The 22176-nt window shown below is 33.7% G+C and overlaps 1 protein-coding gene across 1 annotated transcript; it reads left to right on the forward strand.

Moving 5' to 3' along the window:
- The first annotated feature begins 3411 nt into the window (after positions 1-3411).
- On the forward strand, positions 3412-20119 carry LOC123543139 (uncharacterized). Its single transcript, XM_045329211.2, has 11 exons — positions 3412-3626; positions 8761-8796; positions 10172-10222; positions 12501-12542; positions 12863-12892; positions 16439-16622; positions 17630-17748; positions 18272-18301; positions 19105-19143; positions 19491-19526; positions 19972-20119. Exons 1-11 carry the CDS (start codon positions 3587-3589, stop codon positions 19983-19985), a joined length of 621 nt encoding a protein of 206 aa, XP_045185146.1. The 5' UTR covers positions 3412-3586; the 3' UTR covers positions 19986-20119.
- Positions 20120-22176: the final 2057 nt, after the last annotated feature.

Raw genomic sequence — 22176 nt, forward strand, 5'->3', positions numbered from 1 at the left:
CAAAGTATAGTTTGGCCCCCCGAATATTTTGGAAAAGAGATATAAATTGCAGTCTAATATAACATTTACTTAGCATCATATAATTCTTTTCAACCTGATTTCTGATTTGCATTTGGCCTTCCCTTGTATTCTGACTAAAAATGTCTCTTTCCGTAGTGTGAGTACTGAAATCTGTACGCGCCACGCCAAGAATTGTTTACATTTTATAAAAATAATATATCATTTAGCGCAATCACTACAGTTCCGGTTTGAGCGTCTGCAAAATCAATGTAGGCCTAACTATTAAGCCTGTTTACGTATGTAAACGTTATGTATTTTTTTGTTTTTCATTGTCCATTCAAGGGAAATGATATTTCCACAACTTTATACCACAATTAGACAAATGCAGTGCTAATTGATTGTATGTCCAGGGCTTCAACAGAAGAATGTAAAAAATGGCACACTTAATTAGAACAATACATAATATTCATGACTGATTAAGACAGTTCAGTGCCTAGTCGTATGTGTATCATCAGAATAACTCAATAATTGCTAAAACATAAAGGTTTGAGGGGCCTTTGGCCCAATTAATCCCTGTACAAGGCTTTGAGGCTTTGTCACGAATAATGCACCGAGGATACCTTGCCGCCAACCCCCACCCGCCTCCCCCCTCCACAAACCGCCGGTCGAAAAGGTTTGGCCCCCCCCAAAGTTAAAGTCGCTCCTACGCCCATGTATGTTGTGAATAAAGACCATGTGTAAGTTATGACAATGTACGAATCAAGACCATATTTAAACGAAGACCATGTATCATATAATAAAATAGGTAAAAACATAAACAAAGCATGTGTAAATAAACCCATGTATAAATAAACCACGTGTAAATAAACCACGTGTTAAAAAAGACCGTGTGGATATTAGGATTATACGTAAGTAAAGAAACCATGTGTAATAAAGACCATGTGCACAATAAGACAATCTAAGAATAAATACCATGTGTAAATAAGCACCATGTGTAAATAAGGACCATGTGTAAATAAAGACTATGTATAAATACATACCGTACATTAATATGGCTGTGACTAAAAAACAGATCTGGAGCGCCTGTGATATATTGCAGACTCCGGTATATACGGTATTCAAGCAATTTGAACGAAACTTATCTTTAAATATATATTTTTGTTACCATGGTGATACTAACCGCAATCTGACTAAAGTACGTACAGCTCCAATTAACGCTACACACATAGAATCTGAAGACGTGCTATTGATAGCCTCGTTCTGACGACCCTTATGGTAGCCATTCAGAGCCTACTTACAACATTTGATGAGCGAATGTAGAAGTTTAAAAAATCTATATTTAGCCTGGGTTTGTCATATCTACAATTCTTATGGCGACCACATCGCGACTACGCCTTCGTGTTTTTAGAGAAATCATATGTCATGGTACGGACTTGCTCACGTAAGGTGTAAGACAGCCGGTTAGCTCAGTCGGTAGATCGCTCGCCCTGTAAGCAACAGGTCGCGAGTTTGAGCCCCGGACTGACTGCACATTTGACGCTGTGGAAACAAGTCATCTGACTGGTTCAAATAAAAAGATTTGCGAAAATAAAAATAGCAATTTCGGAAATCCAAAATATACAGAAGACGAATGTGAATGGGTCATTCTCAGATCTTCGTTTAGAAGATCAAGTACTTCAGTCAGATTGATACTAACCGTAACCTTTAGTCAGTACATTATACATCTTCTACACTAAATGCATGCGGACATGCAAATATTTGCATATTTTGCCGTGCCCTCGAATTTATAATCACTTCCGGACATGCGCAGAACGGTTGCACCAGATCTGTAATGAAAAACATAAATAATGGGCCGGAGGCCTGAATCATTATGTAAATAAAGTAAAAAGAAAAAGTAAATACCATGCATTAATATAAATAAATAAATGCCATGCAAATACAGGCCTGAGCAATATAAGCCCATTTGTAAGTGAAGACAATGTGCAAATAAAGACCCCGATTTTTTGTTTGCGAAGGATTGTCTGTCTTGACTGGTTCAACTATATATCCCATATGGTTGACATTGCATTTCAAAGTGTGACTATCAGTAAAGTAGCAGTTTTAGCAATTATCTATTTTGTCATTACAAATAAAAATCTGAAAAGTAGTTCCTTCGGAAGATCCATAAACTATGCAAATAGTGAAAATTGCAGACTGGGTTTGATTGAGTCTGTTCATGAGTAGTAATGGAAAATGCAACACTGCCCACGCCCCCTAGCACCAGCTTAAGCAGTATTTAATCTTCGATTCTAAATGAGTTGAATTCAATGATCCCAAAGGATCAGAAAATATAACAACACTGAGTTAAGTTTGAAAAAGTAATAGTTTATTTACGGAATCAACCGAAATATTTAAGAAACAATGACTGCGTTAAAAGATATGGGACAGGTGTCACTTTGACAAGTAACATCGTGCGAGGGCGTTTATGAAATGCATGCATGATTACATTTGTATATGTAGTATTATAGTTCGCGAAAGCCGAAAACTGTGTTCATAAACCGGGATTGTGACAGTCGCGAACCTTGTTCATAAACCGGGATTGTGAAGACCACAAACCGGATCTATGTCTGACTTTTACAACTTTACTTCCTCTTATTTCACATAATTTAAATTGATGTTATACTTGAAAAAGACATTGTCCCCTGAAATGAAATTATCGTCAAAAAACAGTGGCTGTTAGAATAACTGCATGCCTTGATAATGTCGATATATTGTCTTGTAAGTATGACGACGCGACATATCTTAACAGTCTTTAGTATTGCGATTACTGTAATGTTTGTCCTTTAAGGTCAATACAGGTTTCATTGGCTTTTAGCCTTACGAAAAGAAAAGAACTTAGACTGTAAACGTACATGTTGGCTGCGTCTGTCTGGTATATGTTTTGTCGTGAAAGAATTAATGGAAACTGAGTTCAAACATCTTTGCTACAATTGTTTGAATGTGCACAATGAAAGTTCAAGACATTTAAAAAGTAGGCACTGTATTATATCCTTTGTAAAATTTGAACACACTTGCAGTCCTTTATATACATCATCACAATTTTAGCTGCTCTACGCCTCCATGAAAACATTAATGACAATAAATTTCTCTAGTATATTCAAAAATAAAAACAAGGGCAAACATCAAACAAGAACTGCCACGTTCAAAGCTGATAAGAAAAAGGTCAGATGTGAAAAAACATATGGCCATGATGAATGTTATAATGGTATTTTTATATTTTCTGATGATAAAATAACAATATAAATCAATCATTTCTTTATGATTGTCTCTCGATTGACCCATAACCTGGTGACTTTAATGTGTTTATTAGTATAGGCGTATATAAAACAAATACTTATTTATTTTCTCTAAACTACGGTATTAGTCAGGGAAGTCCAATTCGGCCTTATTTGTTCTGCAGTTTCATAATACGGAAGTGCCATTTTAACTAAAAGCCATATTTTTCATAAATTTTAATTTTATTGTGATATTCAGCATTTAAACATACATCCGAAGTGTTATTTTGTTTGTTTGATTGTAAAAGATATACTTTTTACATACGCATAAAATGAAGGTACTTTCAGGATATATTCTGGTAACAATGATAGGTAAGTTGAGTTATACTGAATACTGAAATACGGTAGCACATGATAAATAGAACATGACTATACGTATTGTCTATTAGTATTAAACACTTGCTGTTTATTCTGTATACGCATGTATTTGTTTTTCATATTAGTAAGACCTTCGCGTTATTTTCTGATTTACAACAATTCTGTCTTGAAATGCTAGGAATTGAATATTAAAACACCGAAAAGATGGATCGTGGTAAATAGGAAAAAAGCCACAAGAAAACCTAGTTTATTTTATTTTAACATGCTAGAGGATATACATTTTTTGTATTATTATACAGAAATATGATTATTTTCATTCTTCCGGAGGGAAATGAGCACGACATCATTTAGAAATAACTTGACGTCGAAATTGACGGCATGGTATTATCTCACCGGTCCTTGAGTCAAACGTTGTTTATTGCAGCTTTTGTGATCCTTTGTTTATCTTACATAGAAATTGTACAATGTTAGAATGTTGCTTTGATGAGAGCATTACACAAATGTCAATCTCAGATTTGGATGAATCTATCATGATTAAGTGCATATTGAGTTAGTTAATGTTCTCTGACTTTTCCACTTTTGTAATTTTGTCAACGGTTTTATTTTATGTTCCCCAGCAAAGAAAAAAATGCCCGTAAATCAAGTCTGGTCATGTGACATTCAATGGATTCCACGGGAGTCCCGTAAATTCAAAGTTGATAGATCAATTCCTTTCAAACCGATATTTCACAAATGAGTGTAGGCTGATCTTGGTCTGCTCTGGTCGCAACGACAGAATCACTTGCCACCAGCAGGCTAAAGGCTAACACGAAGCGTGCAACATTAATAAAATATATATATCAATGTTAAAATTTTATTTATTCACTTAATCAGGATACAGTTGAGGCAAAAATTTGTAGTTCAATGTTTTCTCTGTGTAACTATATGATTTTTCGTTATTTATTTTATTAATAAAATATTCTTGAACTTGTACCTGAAAAAAAATAATTGAAAGAAAAAGACTGCATTTTCACTGCATGTTTTGAAAAGCAACAAAGATGTAGTCTTCTGGTGTAACTTTATATCTGTATTGCACATAAAATAATACCAAAATTATTATATATTATATTATGTAAAAACTCGTTTACATCGCCCAAAAAGCTGACAAGAAGCAAACAAAAATTATCAAAGAAAAAGATATGAAAAGCAAAACGAATTATTTTATTTCTTATCATAACTTGATACGTTAAAATATATATATCTTTTCTAGTTCTGTTAGCGTTTTATAAGTATTTCGAACGTCGATTTTTTCAGTTCAAGGTCTGAAAGACAATAACAAAATCATCAGACTGGGTGTTTATAATAATATGCATAAGTATGTGACTACACATCGATTATTTTTTCATAATCTATAAAAGCTTCTTGTGTGTTTCGGTTAACAATAATCAAGACAGGAAAGAAATATATTAGGTGATTGTTTTATATTAAGCAATAATGACTGTCAAATATCTTGTATATCGCCAGCCATCGAGTATAAGAAAAAAAATGTGCGTTTTATTTTTTCAGCTTTTTGCAAGGAAAAATCAAATCCGGGATAAAACAATAAATTCGGTTAGACGATGTATCAACCCCGTCTAAAACAAAATAATTGCGTCTCCACTGGCAAACAATAGTGACTTGCCTAGGGTAACAAAAGTGTCTTAATTGATCGTGATAATGATGATAAACGCATCACGTGACTCTGATGAATTATGGGCAATCTACAAAAAAAAACAAAAAAAAAAACATATAGGCTTATTTAAATGTTAAATTTACTAGTTTTGCATAAAGTCCCGTCTGCATCAGGATGTTGTTTTCTTTCAGTTTGAATGAAAAGAATTGTCCTCATTGGCTGCCTCTATAATGAATTACATTAAAGGTGGTAAATCAGATTTTGGTTAACGAGATCAATTTATGGATTTGTTAGGAACCTTTAGAATTTATCATTTATCACTAAATTGTGTCCACGTAGTGTTAAAAGTATGTTAGATTTCCACAGGAGGTAGTTTTAATTTGATCTTCCAATCCTAGATTGAAAATAAATGAATTCAGAAGTTACACGCTGATTTAAAACATTGCTTTGGTTCAAACTGTTGAAATATCACATTATCTATCTGAACCACATGTTAAACTTGAAAAAAAAAATATATATATATATATAGGAATCATTAAAAGAAATTGTCAACTGTTCAAATACAGTTGATTGTTAAATAAGTCATAAAAAGAGTCTTTGTAAGCATGGACTTGGACAAAGTTAAATAATACAATACCCATTTTCAGATAGGCAATGACAACGATATGCCCTAGCTTCTAACACTATTCTATTATCTTAGCGTTACGACATCTTACAAGTATATCGGCGTGAGTACTGAGATCTCAACTTGGCCTTAGTCTAGTTCGTTATCTGTCTGACACGGCAATATGCAGAAAAAATAAAATAGTACATAAACCACAAATAGGAAAGTTAGATGGGGGAGGAAGGGAATGTGGGAAGTAAATGAGAACTAATTGCAAGAATGCGGGGAGAAAAGGTGGGAAGAAAAGCTATAAAATTCATTTCATAGTTCACAAGTGAATGGCCTGGCGACATTCAGGTGACACTGACAGAAATACTTAGTATTATGGCTGATATGACAGTTGTTATTACAAAAAAAGATGATTGATATCTCTCTGAAATACTTTAACTGTTACTAGAATATCGCATTTTACACAAGTACTTACAACGTAGCATATGTCATATATTACACTAAATTTGTTACAATGAAAATTTCTGCGAGACTATACTTGGCATATTTCAAAAATCATATCAATATAGCTATAAGAATTTTATCTTGCCTAATCGTGATATGTGATGTATTTCATTGTTGTTGCAACATAGGGAATTCGAATTATTTTGTATAAGTATAAACAAAATAGTGTGGATCGAGTTATAACGAAACTTAGGCACCTACCATGTGCTGAAATAACGCCGAAGCTAAGCATTATATAACTTGCATATCGTTTAGTGCAAGGTAATAATTGTTTTATTAATAAAAGTGTTTATTATATAATAAAATTAAATTTCTCAGTAAAATCAAGTGTTTAACACATGCACGCACCGGTATGATACAGGTTCAAAGCAATAATGAACTGTTTGTTGTTTTAATGGACCCGTTATGAAAACCGGTAAAGTGTGTATGCACCGTGTGCGATGTCAACATTCTTCAGTTTATCAAAATACATTTTCTGCCAAGTAATGTCAACAATTTATTTGATAACATATTCAAAAGAGCATAAAAGTATTGGCAATGGGCAATTTCATGCTGCTATGGTCCTTATTCCACCTATCCCTCTAATGTAATAAGAATGTTCTTGTTTTACTTTCTGCTGTTTAAGAAGTGATAATGTATGTCACAAAATTCACTATACATTGCCTTCCATAAGAATATGAAATTAAAATAATTTCAATGTAAGAGTTATGGATTCAGTTTACAATGGTATCAAAAACAATTTTATATGTTTTGATTTTTTTTGGGGGGGATGGGGGGGCGGGGGGTGGGGAGGGTTAACGCCGTTTTTCAACATATGTTTTGAAGAGAAACCTAATTCTAAATCAATAATTGGCCGATGGACAGTAATTTAGGTCTAGGTGGGATTGGTTACCTATTAGTCAATTTAATTTATTGATATTCTAGTAGTATTTTCCAACTTTCCAACTCAACCTATCTATGTCTTACCATGTTTTTCTCCATTTCTAGTTCATATAAACAAAATGATGGTTCCAGAGTTTGCACTAATGGGGACAATGATGAACTGAGGTCAGCAACGTTTTGTTACACTTATATGCTGAAAGCAACAGTTTGCCAGCAGAAGAAACGAAAAATGAATTACTCATCCATATCAAAATGACTATGAAACGTATAAATGTAATAAATCAATAGACAATATCCTGATATTCATCTGATTTGCGAGGGAGTGGACATGTATTCTTAGGTTCAATATATTATTACTGGCCACTATGTCATCAAACTCAGTCGAGGTTACTCGTGGTTATGTCATATGTAGATCAATGAATTCATAGGTATGACCAGATGCACGTGAATCTATTAGTAAATAAAATAGCAAGTGTCTTTCAAGCTTAAACATGCTTCCAAATGATTAATTCAAATCATTAGTTAAAACCTTGGTCTTAAATGTTACACGCAAGCACCCGACATTAATTGTTTTTGTTGATAATTCAACATGTTGGATATGTTCTTTACATACACATTATATGTCTGTCTTTTTCCCAAGAAATAAAACGTTGTGTCTTCCATTAAAAATACAAAAAGCAACCGGTTGGAGAGTGTTTCCTTTACAAATTCATTAAAGTTATTAAAATTCCCAAATCATGTTTTATAAAGCGTCGCCAAATACTTCTGAGGCACATTTGCAGCAAACTAATTTTATAGCTTTTAAATTTTGCATACGGACTACGGAAAATAATTATGTTTTTAATAAGCAGTTGAAAAACAATATAATTTGTAGAATATTGATTTGACTGACCATGAAATGCATATTAATCATAATGTATTCATAGACACTTTACTACTTGCCATGTGGTTTGTTAGGCAGGTGGTAGTGGATAATAAGATCAATGATCATTTCGTAGCAAAATATAAATACTTTATGGTGAAAAAATAGTCTGTAAGACGACCCTTCTGAAGCATTAGCATGAAACTACAGTACAACCTCTCCAGAGCGGCCCTCTCTTAAGCAAAAACCTCTCGATAACAACATCATAAAATTTCCTAAAGCTGAAATATACTATGAAATTTACCTCTCCAGAACAACAACCTCTACATAACAGTCCGTTTTTATATCTCCAAAAGGGTGTTGCTCTACAGAGGTTGCACGGTAATCTTTCCTACGGCAGAGTTTCGCTAAAACTAAAGATCATAACATTTGTAGGAAGCACTTAGAATAGAAATAATAGTTGTTTACACGAACTAGATCTATAATGGAGTATAATATATGGACTATATACTGAAAACTAGACTTTTTCTGAATTTTAAATCTGTACATGAAATAATCAATATTAAGTCATTGTTGTATCCTTAATTGATGTTTCTCTTTTATTTTCTAATTTCAGGTCTTGCTGCATCACAGGGTATATCAGATAGTAGACGTAAGTATTTATTTGAGCTGCTCCATGAGAAAACCAACATAGTGGCTCTGCGACCAGCATAGATCCAGACCAGCCTGCGCATCCGCGCAGTCTGGTCAGGATCCATGCTGTTCGCTAACGGTTTCTCTAATTGCAATAGGCTTTGAAAGAGAACAGCATGGATCCTGACCAGACTGCGCGGATGGGCAGGCTGGTCTGGATCTATGCTGGTCGCAAAGCCACTATGTTGGTTTTCTCATGGCACGGCTCATTTAATCATTGTTGCTTTATGCACGTGAGTGCGGCCGTGTACATCGAATCTCAAGTCTGTTTAATCTATGTATGATGCAATCTCTAAGTGGCGTGCGTAACGTTGGTGTTTCTACCAAGTTTCCACCCTTGCCTTAAAAGTATCCGAGACATTGACAAAAGGTATCTAATACACTAGTTTGTACTGGTTAACTCTAAACAAAGCAAAACAAAAACGATTTGACAGTACTTAACGTAACATACATGACATATTATACCACCATTGGGTACCTTTGAAATGAAGAGTGCAGTACATAAAATCGTCTCACACCTTCAATTTCTTCGACAGTTGAAAAGTCATCATAGGTCATTAGTTTTTGCTTACAAAGCAAGGGACAGACCACACTGCACAAAAGTAATGACTAATATATTTTATTATCTTTGAAGCGTTGTCTCATGCACAAACATGTGACTATATATCATAACAAATAACTGTTTACACCACATTTAATGCACTTTTATTAGATGTAGGTTTGTAATAAAGATACATTACTGACTGAAGTAATAGGTGATCTTTTCTTTGAAGTCACCTCATAGTAATTAAACCTATAATGTGGCCATATACACAGTCAATAAAAGTGTTAATGATTTTATGTGAGTTTCAAAAAGATTTTTGTTTGAAAATAAGCACCTCTGTGTGAAAACAAGTGTAAGTTCTTTGTGCCTAGCAAGGATCCAGATCAGTGTTTCAAGTTTCAAGTTTATTTCAAGCAAATGTTAAGTCCCACTTATGTGGGCAGCATTAACAGCATATAATATATACAAATACATACATTTAACAAACAGTGACACATTGGAAAACGGCCATTGTTAGTGTACATCCATAGATTTCGTTAATCCCCACATACATACTGTTCGTTTATTAATTCCGACACTTGTCTACAACTGATAAGCAAATAATATGGATCCAACTATACTGCAAGGATTCTCATGCTGATCTGCATTCATACTGGTCGCAAAGCCTAGCTTTGGTTTTTGCAGAGCGTTGCTCAAATGTTATTTAAATACTTTAATACCGTATGTAAAGTTAATCTCCGTAACATTTGTTATGAGTGCTATAGAATATTTATGCTATATTCTTTTCCAGTGTTTTCACTCCTACAAGGTCCTTCTAGACGCATTCAGCTAAGACGAAATAGTAAGTATATATGCTATTCATATCCTGATTACGTCATCCTTCTTACGTCATCGTGTTTAAATTTCAAGGGTGAAAGCGGATGAGATCTAAGTGCCCATAACTAAAGAGGCAGATACAGTTCTTTCGCTGTTATCTCTGGTTCTGTTTACATTGCTTCAGGTAAAACTGGTGTAGATTCTTTTTCTCAGAGACACTATGTTTACGAACAGCAGACTGCTTAAAGGTTATTATACGGGACCATTTAAAAAACAACTACTTAAGAGTCAATTCAATGGGTCTGTTCAATCTGTACAAAGGAATGCCGCTTTTAAAAATTTTTAACTCTCATGAACAAATTCATTTGGACTGAGTCTGCTACTATTTTGATTTATAGCGGTAGATCTATATGCTTGCAAAGGTTGCAACAATAAATGGAAGAGATATAGATGTGTACATTAATAGCCCGATAATAAAACCACATGGATGATTGAACACATATACATAAAAGAAAACTTTCTCCGCCCACATTACTACATAAATCATATGAACATACCTTATTTTTAGAGATGTTATCTGAACCGCTCAATTTTGTTGCTTTTGCAGGACAATAACTAGTATATGATTACTCTCTAACAGTTTTCAAATGTTACTTTTTAAAGTTCTCTGATTGAAATCTATAATTTACGTAATAGTGTGAAAGATAATTGTCATTTTTCACATAGCTAATGTTTTCTGTTCTGTACTGGCGACTTTATTCAAATTTCAATAAAATTTATTTTAATTTGCATCTACCATCCCTGTGTTCTATATCTGATTCTTGCGGTACATTATGAATCACAGGTTCAACTTGAACAACAGTTAAATTCTCTAATCTTATATCTAATTCTTGTGAATGGAACGTCACGAGTCATAACAAAATGGTACAGGTCCGACTTCTGGTAATTGATCCGTAACCATGGCAATCTGCGATTACCATGCAATTGAATATTCCCGTCTGTTATTTCGACAAAAAATTCATACGAGCTTTTAAGATACTGGACCAGTAATGATAATCGATATTTTGCTTTTAATAATGCCTTTTCCATTTGCGATTTCGACAGTCTCGCTTTTAATAACGCCTTTTCCATTTGCGATTTCGACAGTCTCGCTTTTAATAACGCCATTTCCATTTGCGATTTCGACAGTCTCGCTTTTAATAACGCCTTTTCCATTTGCGATTTCGACAGTCTCGCTTTTAATAACGCCTTTTCCATTTGCGATTTCGACAGTCTCGCTTTTAATAACGCCATTTCCATTTGCGATTTTGAGAAGAGATTGTCAAAATCGCAAATGGAAAAGGCGTTATTAAAAGCAAAATACCGGTTATCATTACGAATCCAGTATCTTAAAGACCTAATAGTAATATTATTGCCTTATTTCTTACTTAACCCATCGTAACAAAATGTAGTCATCACATGAATGGTAAAGACTTTTGCAAACAATGTTCAAAACAATTTTCAAAACCCGAGTTTTATGGGGAAGTGGTTTACAACTTCGTACTTTTTTGAGCGATGGTAATTTTCAAACTGTATTTGGTAAAATTATAAAATGTTTTATCAAAAGAGGTTATGACCCAACTATTTTGAAACACACCGCATGTTTAGTGTTCAACCCGTTGTATAGTTGAACGTTACGCTTCTCCTCTGACGGAAGAGGGGTGGATGGTGTAGACACTATGATAGGCAGCTTTTTAAAACCCATCGGGGCTGAACTTTTTTGATTTCTGTCTTCTGATCCTCAAAGATGTTTCTTTTGATGCTCTGTCTTCTTCAAAGGCATTGAGTACATGTGTTTTTGTTCTTAAAGTTTGCTTTTTTGTAAGAGCATTTTTGTGTTTTACATGCTATGCCTTATGTTGCCATTGCGTGTGTTAAGGATTCACTTGAAGGGGATTACTTTCATTTACACTGTCCCGTTACCTTTGGAACATGGCAAGTGTGAGAGTGAGGTTAGGTGCACACAATAAACCTGTTCAAGCTCCCCAATGGTGTTTTTGCCAGTGACCGTTACAAGGCGGTACCCATCTGTGTTCCATTATTAGTCCGTTTTGTCCTCGTGTGATTGCTATGCGAGTTTGTGTGTCTGTGCGCACGTCGGTGTACTGTGAGTTGCGATTTGGAGAGGCTGCGTTTTTTGGAACGTTGCATTCTCAGTTTGATATCTGTCATTGTGTTTTGTATCTACACATTGTGTTTTGTATCTACACATGCCTATATATTTAGAAATCCATATATTACATTTTATAACTCTAATTAAACAGGTGTATTTGATACTCCAAGAGTCAGACAGCAATATAATTTAGGTGTGTATTTTTTCGTTTTTTTTTTTTGTTTTCTTGCCTTATCTATCCTGAAGTTTGAATATTGAACGAAACTATAAAAAGAATCAACTCAATATGTAAAACGAAAGCATCATTTTACTTTGTAGCTGTCAAATTTACTAATATTACCAATATCGAGTACATTTACATACAATGTTTTCTGTTAGCTTTTATTGACAGTAAGTTTAATTACGTGTTTTCAGAATAAAAATATACCTACTTAATATATATTTTAGCAGTAAAATACCTTTTACCCTTATAGTTATATCATTTGTATCTTAAGTATGAGTTATTTCAATTAGGCATTCACGACGCAGACCATGTAAATATAGGTCAGTCTTATTTATCTTTCAAACACAGCTTGCTTTTACAAATGCCGCTACACTTATTTATTGAATGGCTTGAATGGCTTGCCAGTTGGTCAATAATCGAAACCTGAGCCCCGAAAGTGTTTTATTACATGACGTCAGAAATTTATTCTCACTATTTATTTCAAAAACCAGTAAATATGCGTGCAATATTGGCCAGTCAAATTAGCTATAGACCGGTGACAGATAAGGCCTAAACAAATATTTTTGTTTCCGGTATCCCGACCTATCCTAAATTTTTGGCCCAACCTTAAATGTTTTTATGGCCTTGGAGAATGTTTTGTTGTTGTTTTTTTTTTTTTTTTTTCAATTTTATAACATAAAATTGTTTAACTGCACTCTTCATGCTTTAAACATTGTCAGTGATGTTAGAAATCAAATTAATAATGCTCTAAAGGCATAACCCCTTTTTTTTTATTCATTTTTGACACAAAAAATAATTTCCGAAATGTCCAAAAAAAAATTACCTACATATACTTACCCTAATGTTTTAGCATATTACCGGAAACAAACAATTTTTTTGTTACGCCAAAAGAGTCATGTAATAATTCACAGTAGAGGAACAGCTTCGAATCATTTGATCCGCATTTTTTGGTGGTCGGGATGCTGGTCTGAGATTCGTCTTTTTTTTTTTGTAGCAGACTTGAATGAAATACTTGCTATATTATTTTTGGGAACCGCTTACTATTCTACGGAGACATTGTTCAGCCTCTTCCTCGACTTGACTTTGTTATTTTTGTATTTATTACGCATGCGCATGCGCTATTTTTTTCCTGTCTGGCTGCCTCAGTAGTTTCAATGTGTTGTTTTGGGAAAGGGGACGATCACTTGTCTACATGATTATGTTTTGATGACATATGACAAAAGTTTGGCTTCTTTACTAATTAGTTTTTTTGTCACACTTGATTCTTTCACGAATTAAATGTATTCATTATTATATGTTTGGCTGAAAAAAAATGATGTTATCTTTGTAAATTTGAAGATGATTAAATACGCATGTTAGGTTTGTAACACTACAACAACAATAAAACATCTTGAGTGCTAAATTTTGATCTGATTTGCACTAAACTTCATGTTCGTACAACTTTACTCAACACTTCTAAAGTGTAGTCTAGTTTTAGTCAAGCTCCGCAGTCCAATGCTATTGATTAGCGTTTCTCCAGCAAAGATGTTTTAATGTTAACAAGTTAAAGAGTTTGATTGGCCAGCTTGTAATGACAACAGCTTTTAAGGTCAATTGCTCAGTCAAGTGTGACTTACCGACGCTAAGTGTTCCTTCTCAGGAAAAAGGAACAATTACTGTAACATAGGGTTTTCTCCATTTTTCTAGACATTTCATGGCATTATATATTTGAACATGCTTTATCTGGTGCCTTACAACTTGGACGGATTGCTATTCACATTACATTGTCATTATGCATGCTTTCTTACGCTACTTTCTTCTGTTTGTGCTTACATTTGTTTTGTAGACAGGGAAAACTCAAGCTTTTTCATGTTATAACACTGCAGAATTTCGAAGGATTGGTTTTTTCAAGCGTCCGTTAGAGCAAGAGCAATAACGTATTCCTAGAAATCCTGCAGGAGTCTTGAATACTAAACAAACATGTGTTAGCATGTTTTTTGCATAAAATGTGTGAAAATATGTATCGATCAACACTATGTTGACCAGCGTCATTAATGTTTCATTAACTGTGCGGGTACTTCGACGTTAGTGGATGATGCTGACGTAATGATCATTTGAACGTTCTTTAGTTGCGAGTTATGGAACCGTGCAATGGTTACGTTGTCCATGAAACTGCAATTCTTGCTTTTTTTTAAAGAGTAGATTCTATTTTAACAGGATAGTAAAATGTTGTGTTTAAAAAAGAGATTCTTGGGCTCACGTGATATTAACACACTCTTTTGAATATGCGCGTTTCGTTGTAGAACTGAAACGTTTTTACGTATAAATGCCCCTATAACGCATATAAAGACGTTAACGTGATCAGATAACGTTTGTATTATTTTATTACTTTATTTTCATTTACGTTTTATGCTAGAATAGCTTTAAACGCGGGTACCAGCCTATACCTCGCGAATCTGCAGATGTTATAACACGAAAAAACTTGTGTTATCCCTACAATGTATTTTAATTGCACTGTATCTTATGTTACCTTGCTTACTTGCTTTAGGTCGTGGTGATGCTAGTTACCTAAAATTTTCTGAAGTTATTGATGCCTACAGATCTTTCAAATATCAAGACGATCTTTTTCTTACATTCTTCACGTTGCAGTTTTTAAAAATAAACACAAAATGTATTACTTATACTAAATAGATATAACGTTATACTCGTGTAAAATGCAATACAAATCTTTCTCGCGCGGTAGGTCTTGGTGTTTTGCTTATACCTTGTTAAACACTCAAAATTTAAGAATAGAACAGAATAAAACAGAAATTTCATGTTTTATTGAAGCATATATCATCATAACATTACATAACATAACGTTACGTAACATGATATAATAAAAATAAAACGTAACGTAACATAACATAAAATATCATGATATGATATTATATGAGATTAAATGATATGATATGATATGAGATATGATGATATGATATGATATGATATTGATATATGATAAGATATGATATGATATATGATATGATATAATATGATATGATATTTGTATTGATATTGATATTGATATATGATATGGTATGATATGATATTGATATTGATATTGATATTGATATATGATATGATATGATATGATATGATATATTATATATTATATATGATATGATATGATATGATATGATATTGATACTTATACCTGATATGATATGATATAGATGTGATATGATATTGATATTGATATGGTATGATATGATATGATATTGATATATGATATGATATGATATATGATATGATATGATATGATATGATATGATACGATACGATACGATACGATACGATATGATATGAAATGATATGATATTGATATTAATATATGATATGATATTGATATTGATATGATATGATATGATATGATATGATATTGATATTGATATATGATATGATATTGATATTGATATGATATGATACGATATGATATTGATATTGATATATGATATGATATTGTTATTGATATTGATATGTGATATGATGTGATATGATATGATATGATATGATATTGATAAATGATGTGATCTGATGTGATGTGATATGATATAATATGATATGATATGATATGATATGATATGATATTGATATGATATGATGTGATGTGATATGATATGATATGATATGATATTGATATTGATATTGATATTGATATTGATATTCATATTGATATTCATATTCATATGATATGATATGATATGATATGATACAACATAACATTACATAAAGCGTAACGCAATTTCATACAACATAACAGTCATTTTAATAGACGAATTCATACATCGCGGACGCGTTCTTTTTATGGTGACTTGCCGTTAATCTTGAATACCTTAATATATTGTCAGTACCAACTGCACGTGCCAGCGCAACGGCCTCTTCATCAGCGGGTATACGTAGAAGTCTGGGTGGTTTGGCAGGAATCCGGTTAAATGATTTACTTGGAGGGAGCGGCCTGCTTGCTGGTCACATTGGTATTCAACCCCAGGCACTTCCTAATGTTGCTGTGAGAAGATCATCTACAATAGTCAGGTAACAAAATTATTTAGTTAATAGTTTCAATAACACTTTCAGTGGGTATATAGTCAAATAGAAAATACGTGGAAACTCCACATGTCGCTTAACACGGCAAAACGAACTTGTTGCAGGCTCGGTTCAATTGAGCCTGTTCGTGGACGGTAGTGGAAGTGCTTGCTATCATCCACGCCCTTTAGCCCCGGGTTGAGCAGAACTCAACTCAAGTCACATAATAATCACTAATTTATAATTCAAACTTTTAAAATATATAAAAATAACCACTAAGTGTATAGTCTATAAACTTGCAAGTTTCTCCAACTTTTGAACATGCACAAAAGTTTGAGCGATCCGTAGCCATTTGAGCGTGACTTTAGTCCAACTTTTTTTTAAACTTTCATCCGTAGTTAAACGTACTTAAACGAAGTTATCCGTACTGAAACGTACCTTGCCGTAGCTGAACGCAGTTATCCGAGGCTGTCCGTACTTAAGCGTAGTTGAACATATTTCACAGCAGACCCGCTCAAGCGCTGGGCAAATTGTCAGGCGCAGTAAAACGTAATTCAACGTATTACCCCGTACCTACCCTTACTTATTCGCGTCCTGCATTGTTTTGTTTGTTCCCAGTTTCTAACCATTTTTTACGTACTAAGACGTACTGCTCAGTACTTATCCCCAACGGACCAAACGCATCCGCATCGTACCTCAACGCACGGCATATCCGTATGTGTGACTGTAGCTTTAGTCAGATTATTAGATGTCAAGATGCGGTTGAAGTAGTGGGTGAGGTTCGTTACACATCACTGATCGGTTAAGGTTCCAAGACGGTGCCCTAATGCTTTCATACCATCTGCTATTTTTTGCTTCGTGGCATCTTCTACTTCAAATGGATTTTTTTTATAGATTGTAATGTCTATGTCATATTTATATTTTACATTATCTCTGTATTTTTGTGTAAATGACAGTCATTTATGTCAGACTACAAATGAATGTGAAATTTCAAAGTTAGAATTATTTGTTTTCAGACCCAGAAGAACTTTTGTTCTTGGGCAGGGCGTACATTCAGGCGCTGTAGCTGTACCTTCTCAAATTGCAACATCCGGTTTGCCTGCCGGAAGTTCAACAATGATGTTTGATACACCAGGTAATTAAAGATAAAACGTCGCGGACACAAACTCATTGTATAATATGTGCACCTTTGTAACATGCGTTTTATTTACACTTTCTGGCACAAGGTAAATTCAGGGTAAATGTGAGCAATCCATTTATAGTCTGTTTCAGATTCTAACACGAAATGATGGATTATTGTCTATATCCCTGACGACATCTGCTAAATGTTTGCCTGTTTTGTGTGGTTTGCATCATAACGAAACAACTGAGACATACTAACAGTGATTGTATCTATTGCATAGTAACACTGCTTTTCAGTCTTATTTGCTTAACAGGAAAATGATTCGTTTGTTTGTTTTGAGTTTAACGCCGTTTTTCAACAGTATTTCAGTCATGTAACGGCGGGCAGTTAACCTAACCAGTGCTCCTGTATTCTGTATCAGTACAAACCTACTGCCAAATTCCCCACATGAATCAGAATCGTGTCATTTTAGAATTATTGATAGGATAACTAGAAGAGTTTGGTATGTTAGTATTTGATGCGTTTCTTCTTTCAGATCCAAATACACCGGACACGCCCGATCTTGGTAAGATATGAAACAAATACTGTCTCAAATTGCCCAACTGCCCATGTTTTTTTTTTTTTTTTTTTTTTTTTTTTTTGTCTTTTATTTTTTTTTTTTTAAAGAATTACTCCTTTCGTCGATATAGTGTGTGTTTTATACTTATCTATAAATAAATACATTTTACTTTTTTCTGCTTTTTAAAAGCGGGAAAATATTCATGATATGTATCATTATAAATCTGATTTACATTGCAGCTACTATATTTCAAAGTTTGCACAAAAAGTATACTGAACTAAAATGACTGCACTATTTTGTTTTTTTTTTCAAAATAGTATCAAAATGCAGTAACCATTTTTTGAGAAAGAGCGCGCCTGTCTTCCAACAGGTTCGTTTTAATTTACGTTATCTCATAATAAAAACGGATTCAACACACTAGGAAAGTAGATGTAGTCGGATTATGTATAGTTAAAGTATCGAGATGCGGAACCAAAATTTGTAGTCCTGTTTGGCGCCATATAACCTATACTGTGTTGGTGCGCCGTAAAACCCAAATAAGTAAATAAATAAATAAGGTATATCGACCTCATTGACTTATTGCAAACTGACAAGCCCCTACAAAAAGTGGTTAAAGTGCGGCTTACCAAATGGGACACGCCTGTCAGAAAAGTGTCAGATGAAGTAAGGCTTAGCGATACACTTTTGTTGTCTATTTCCGCAAGTACATGACATGCACAGTATACATATCACCTGACAGAGTGACATTTATGAAGGAAAAATGATAGAACAAACATAATATGCATAATAATAATATTTTATATTTTCAGTTTATGCCCCGCGAAGCATGATGGGTAATATGCATGAGAGTAAGTAGTGTAATTACAAGTAAAGGGAGAGAACTGTTACGTGCATACAGTAAATATCAGTACTAGTTATCGGTTATTACATGTACCTAACAGACAGGAAATCAACTCTTATTTACGTAACTTATTTAAATATATATGTAGGTGGTGTCGTTAGTTATTCATGGATGCTGGTATTTGTTTTAGTTAATTGATTAAAGCAACCTGTTATTATCGTTGTGTTCCATAAAATGAAATGAAGTAAATTTACATCTAATTTAAAGTACAGACAAACGAAGATTGTACCTAAATATCCTCACACTTGCGATAAAAAAAATAATTTCTGATGGCGCAGTTTATTTACTTTACAGTTGAAGCTCTCAGAAATCGAGCAGAGGCTGATGGTGGTAAGTTTAACCTTTACCCTGCTTAATTTCTAAAATGGACTGGTTTGTCATTCAATTTGGGTAGTACCATTTATTATCAGAAGGGGTGTTCACTGAAAATTAACTGGTTGAATAGCGAACAGTGCAGACCATGATCAGCCTGCAAGGGCGTGATTTTGGTCTGCACTGGTCGCAAAGGCAAAATCACTTGCCGCCAGCAGGCTTAAAAGTTTAAGCATTATTTATAGCCAGTTTTTACATAAATAAATGGATAAGTACGTTATTTGTAAATAGAAATCTATATTAGGTAAAAGGGTTAAACAGTAAACATAATTTATTGGCCGTATAATCACTTTTACAAAAAAAAACCAACACTGTCTTTTGTAACTTAAATTGTGAAAGTTTTTATTGTTTAAAATGTAATAAAGCGCTTATGTTCATACTTTTTCTTTTCCATTTGTTTCAGTGGTGTTCGTATAAGATGTTGTCGTGAGATAGAAGAAGAGGAACATTGAGTTTAATACACGATGCACTATACAATACAACAATGTCAGAAGTCTTGAGAATTTTTGAAATACTGATATAAATTGAGCCGTGCCATGAGAAAACCAACATAGTGGGTTTGCGACCAGCATGGATCCAGACCAGCCTGCGCATGCTGTTCGCTTTCAAAGACTTTTGTTATTAGAGAAACCATTACCGAACAACATGGATCCTAAATCCATGCTGGTCGCAAACCCACTATGTTAGTTTTCTCATGGCATGGCTCAATTATCATATTTATGCATAACACACATATCTTCTACCTAGTTGCTAATGGGCAAGTTTTGTGGGTTTCTTCGTGTGTGTTTGCTCCGTAGTTTTTTTATATATAAATACACATAAATATATTTAAATTTATATTCACTATGCATTTGTATAGAAAGAAAATAAAGTATATTTTTGTATAAACAGCACTGATGCAGTTATATCAAGGGTGACACTTTCCGCGAGATTGTACGTGAAAAACATTTTTTAAAAATGGCGTCATTCGAGAAAAAAAAAACTCTTTAAAATCGGCAATAAAAATTTCAAAAAGAACATTAAATAATAGCTCGCGCTATTCCAGAATTTGCAAGAAGTCCCAGTGTGGTAGGAACGCACAAAATTAACATTTAAAGCTTAATTGGAACATTGTTGTACGTTCATTACTTTATTCCATTGCTTAGGGGATAAACAAGCATTGATCATAGTGATTAATGGCTGAGCGTGATGGTGGCAGATGTGTCTTACCATAATATTTGATGATAGAGAATTTTACTTTTGTGCAGTATAGTAGCATTGCAATGTGAAATCAGGAATTAAATAGAAGACCCGTTTTATAATTTATACTGCAATTTTACTTTTAATTCTTGTTTTGTACGCATAATGGTAGACATATGGAGTGGTGTCATTCAAATTACTTAGATCAGGTGACACATGAAGTGGTTTCGAAGTTAAACACCTAACATTTCTTTTATTATAATCACGTTAGAAAATACCATGTTAAGTACAAGAAAATATATTACTGTTTTATGGGACTGTTGCATGTACATTATTTGCAATTAGAATATAACATTAAATTTCCCGTTTCTTCCTATGTGTATATGCCATCTAATAGCACAATAAACAGTGTGCACAAACTGTAGTTATTTTCAATTGTAAACCATATCATATTTATGTAAGTGTCATGACTATTTAGTTTGAAAGATGTGATGTAAAATAAATTATTTTCTTTAATGTTTTCATTTTTGTTGTATACAGGCTATTCTAGTCTTAACTGTCTTCTAATTAATTTGAACTATTTTCGCAACAGCGGTTTTTAAGTGTTTAAGGGTAAATGTCACAGTTGCCTATAGTGTATAATTATACTGGAAAAAATTTCCTACTGACAGAATTTCTTTAAACTTTGTGTACTGAAAGAGAATCAAGTTAAAAACGGAAATATATATCAAATATTATAGGCACCCAGGCTTGATCTTGAATTACCTGCTCTTGAAAGTAGATTGTTTTCAGTATTTTACCGACTTTCAAGGGCAGATAATTCATGACCAAGGCTGGGTTCCTGGTTTATTTTATTTCATATTTCTGTTTTCGATTTGATTCTCTATCAGTAAAAATAGTTTAAAGAAGAAATTCTTTCTGTAAGAAAAATGTTTCCCCATGTCAATAGACACTGTTGCAAATGTCCTTAACCATGAACATGGCAAAACGATACCGCAAAGTCCTGGTCTTTGCCATGGACCTAATTTCTTTAATCTTCGTATACTGACTGCAAATGAAGTCTGAAACAGAAATAAAAATTAAAATGCACAGTTCTCTTGCCTTGATCTTGAATTATCTGCCCTTGAAAATATCAAGCCTGGGTACCTATGATTTTTAATATATATTTCCGTTTTAAACTTGATTCTAAGTCAGTACACAGTTAAAAGAAATTCTGCCCGTAGGAAAAGTTTTCCCTATATATATATAGGTTCATGGGAGATAATGAAGTGTGCGACATTCATAAGAGCTCCCCAACACTTAAACACTAATCCCCAACCCCATGCAACAGGCCGAAGCTTTTCGGCAACTACACTACACTTCAGTACTTCTGTTAAGATCCATCAGACATTTTGGAAGCATTGGGCGCAACCAAGCAATATTATAGCGG

This window comes from Mercenaria mercenaria, chromosome 19 (genome assembly GCF_021730395.1).
Source record: "Mercenaria mercenaria strain notata chromosome 19, MADL_Memer_1, whole genome shotgun sequence".
NCBI classification, from domain to species: domain Eukaryota; kingdom Metazoa; phylum Mollusca; class Bivalvia; order Venerida; family Veneridae; genus Mercenaria; species Mercenaria mercenaria.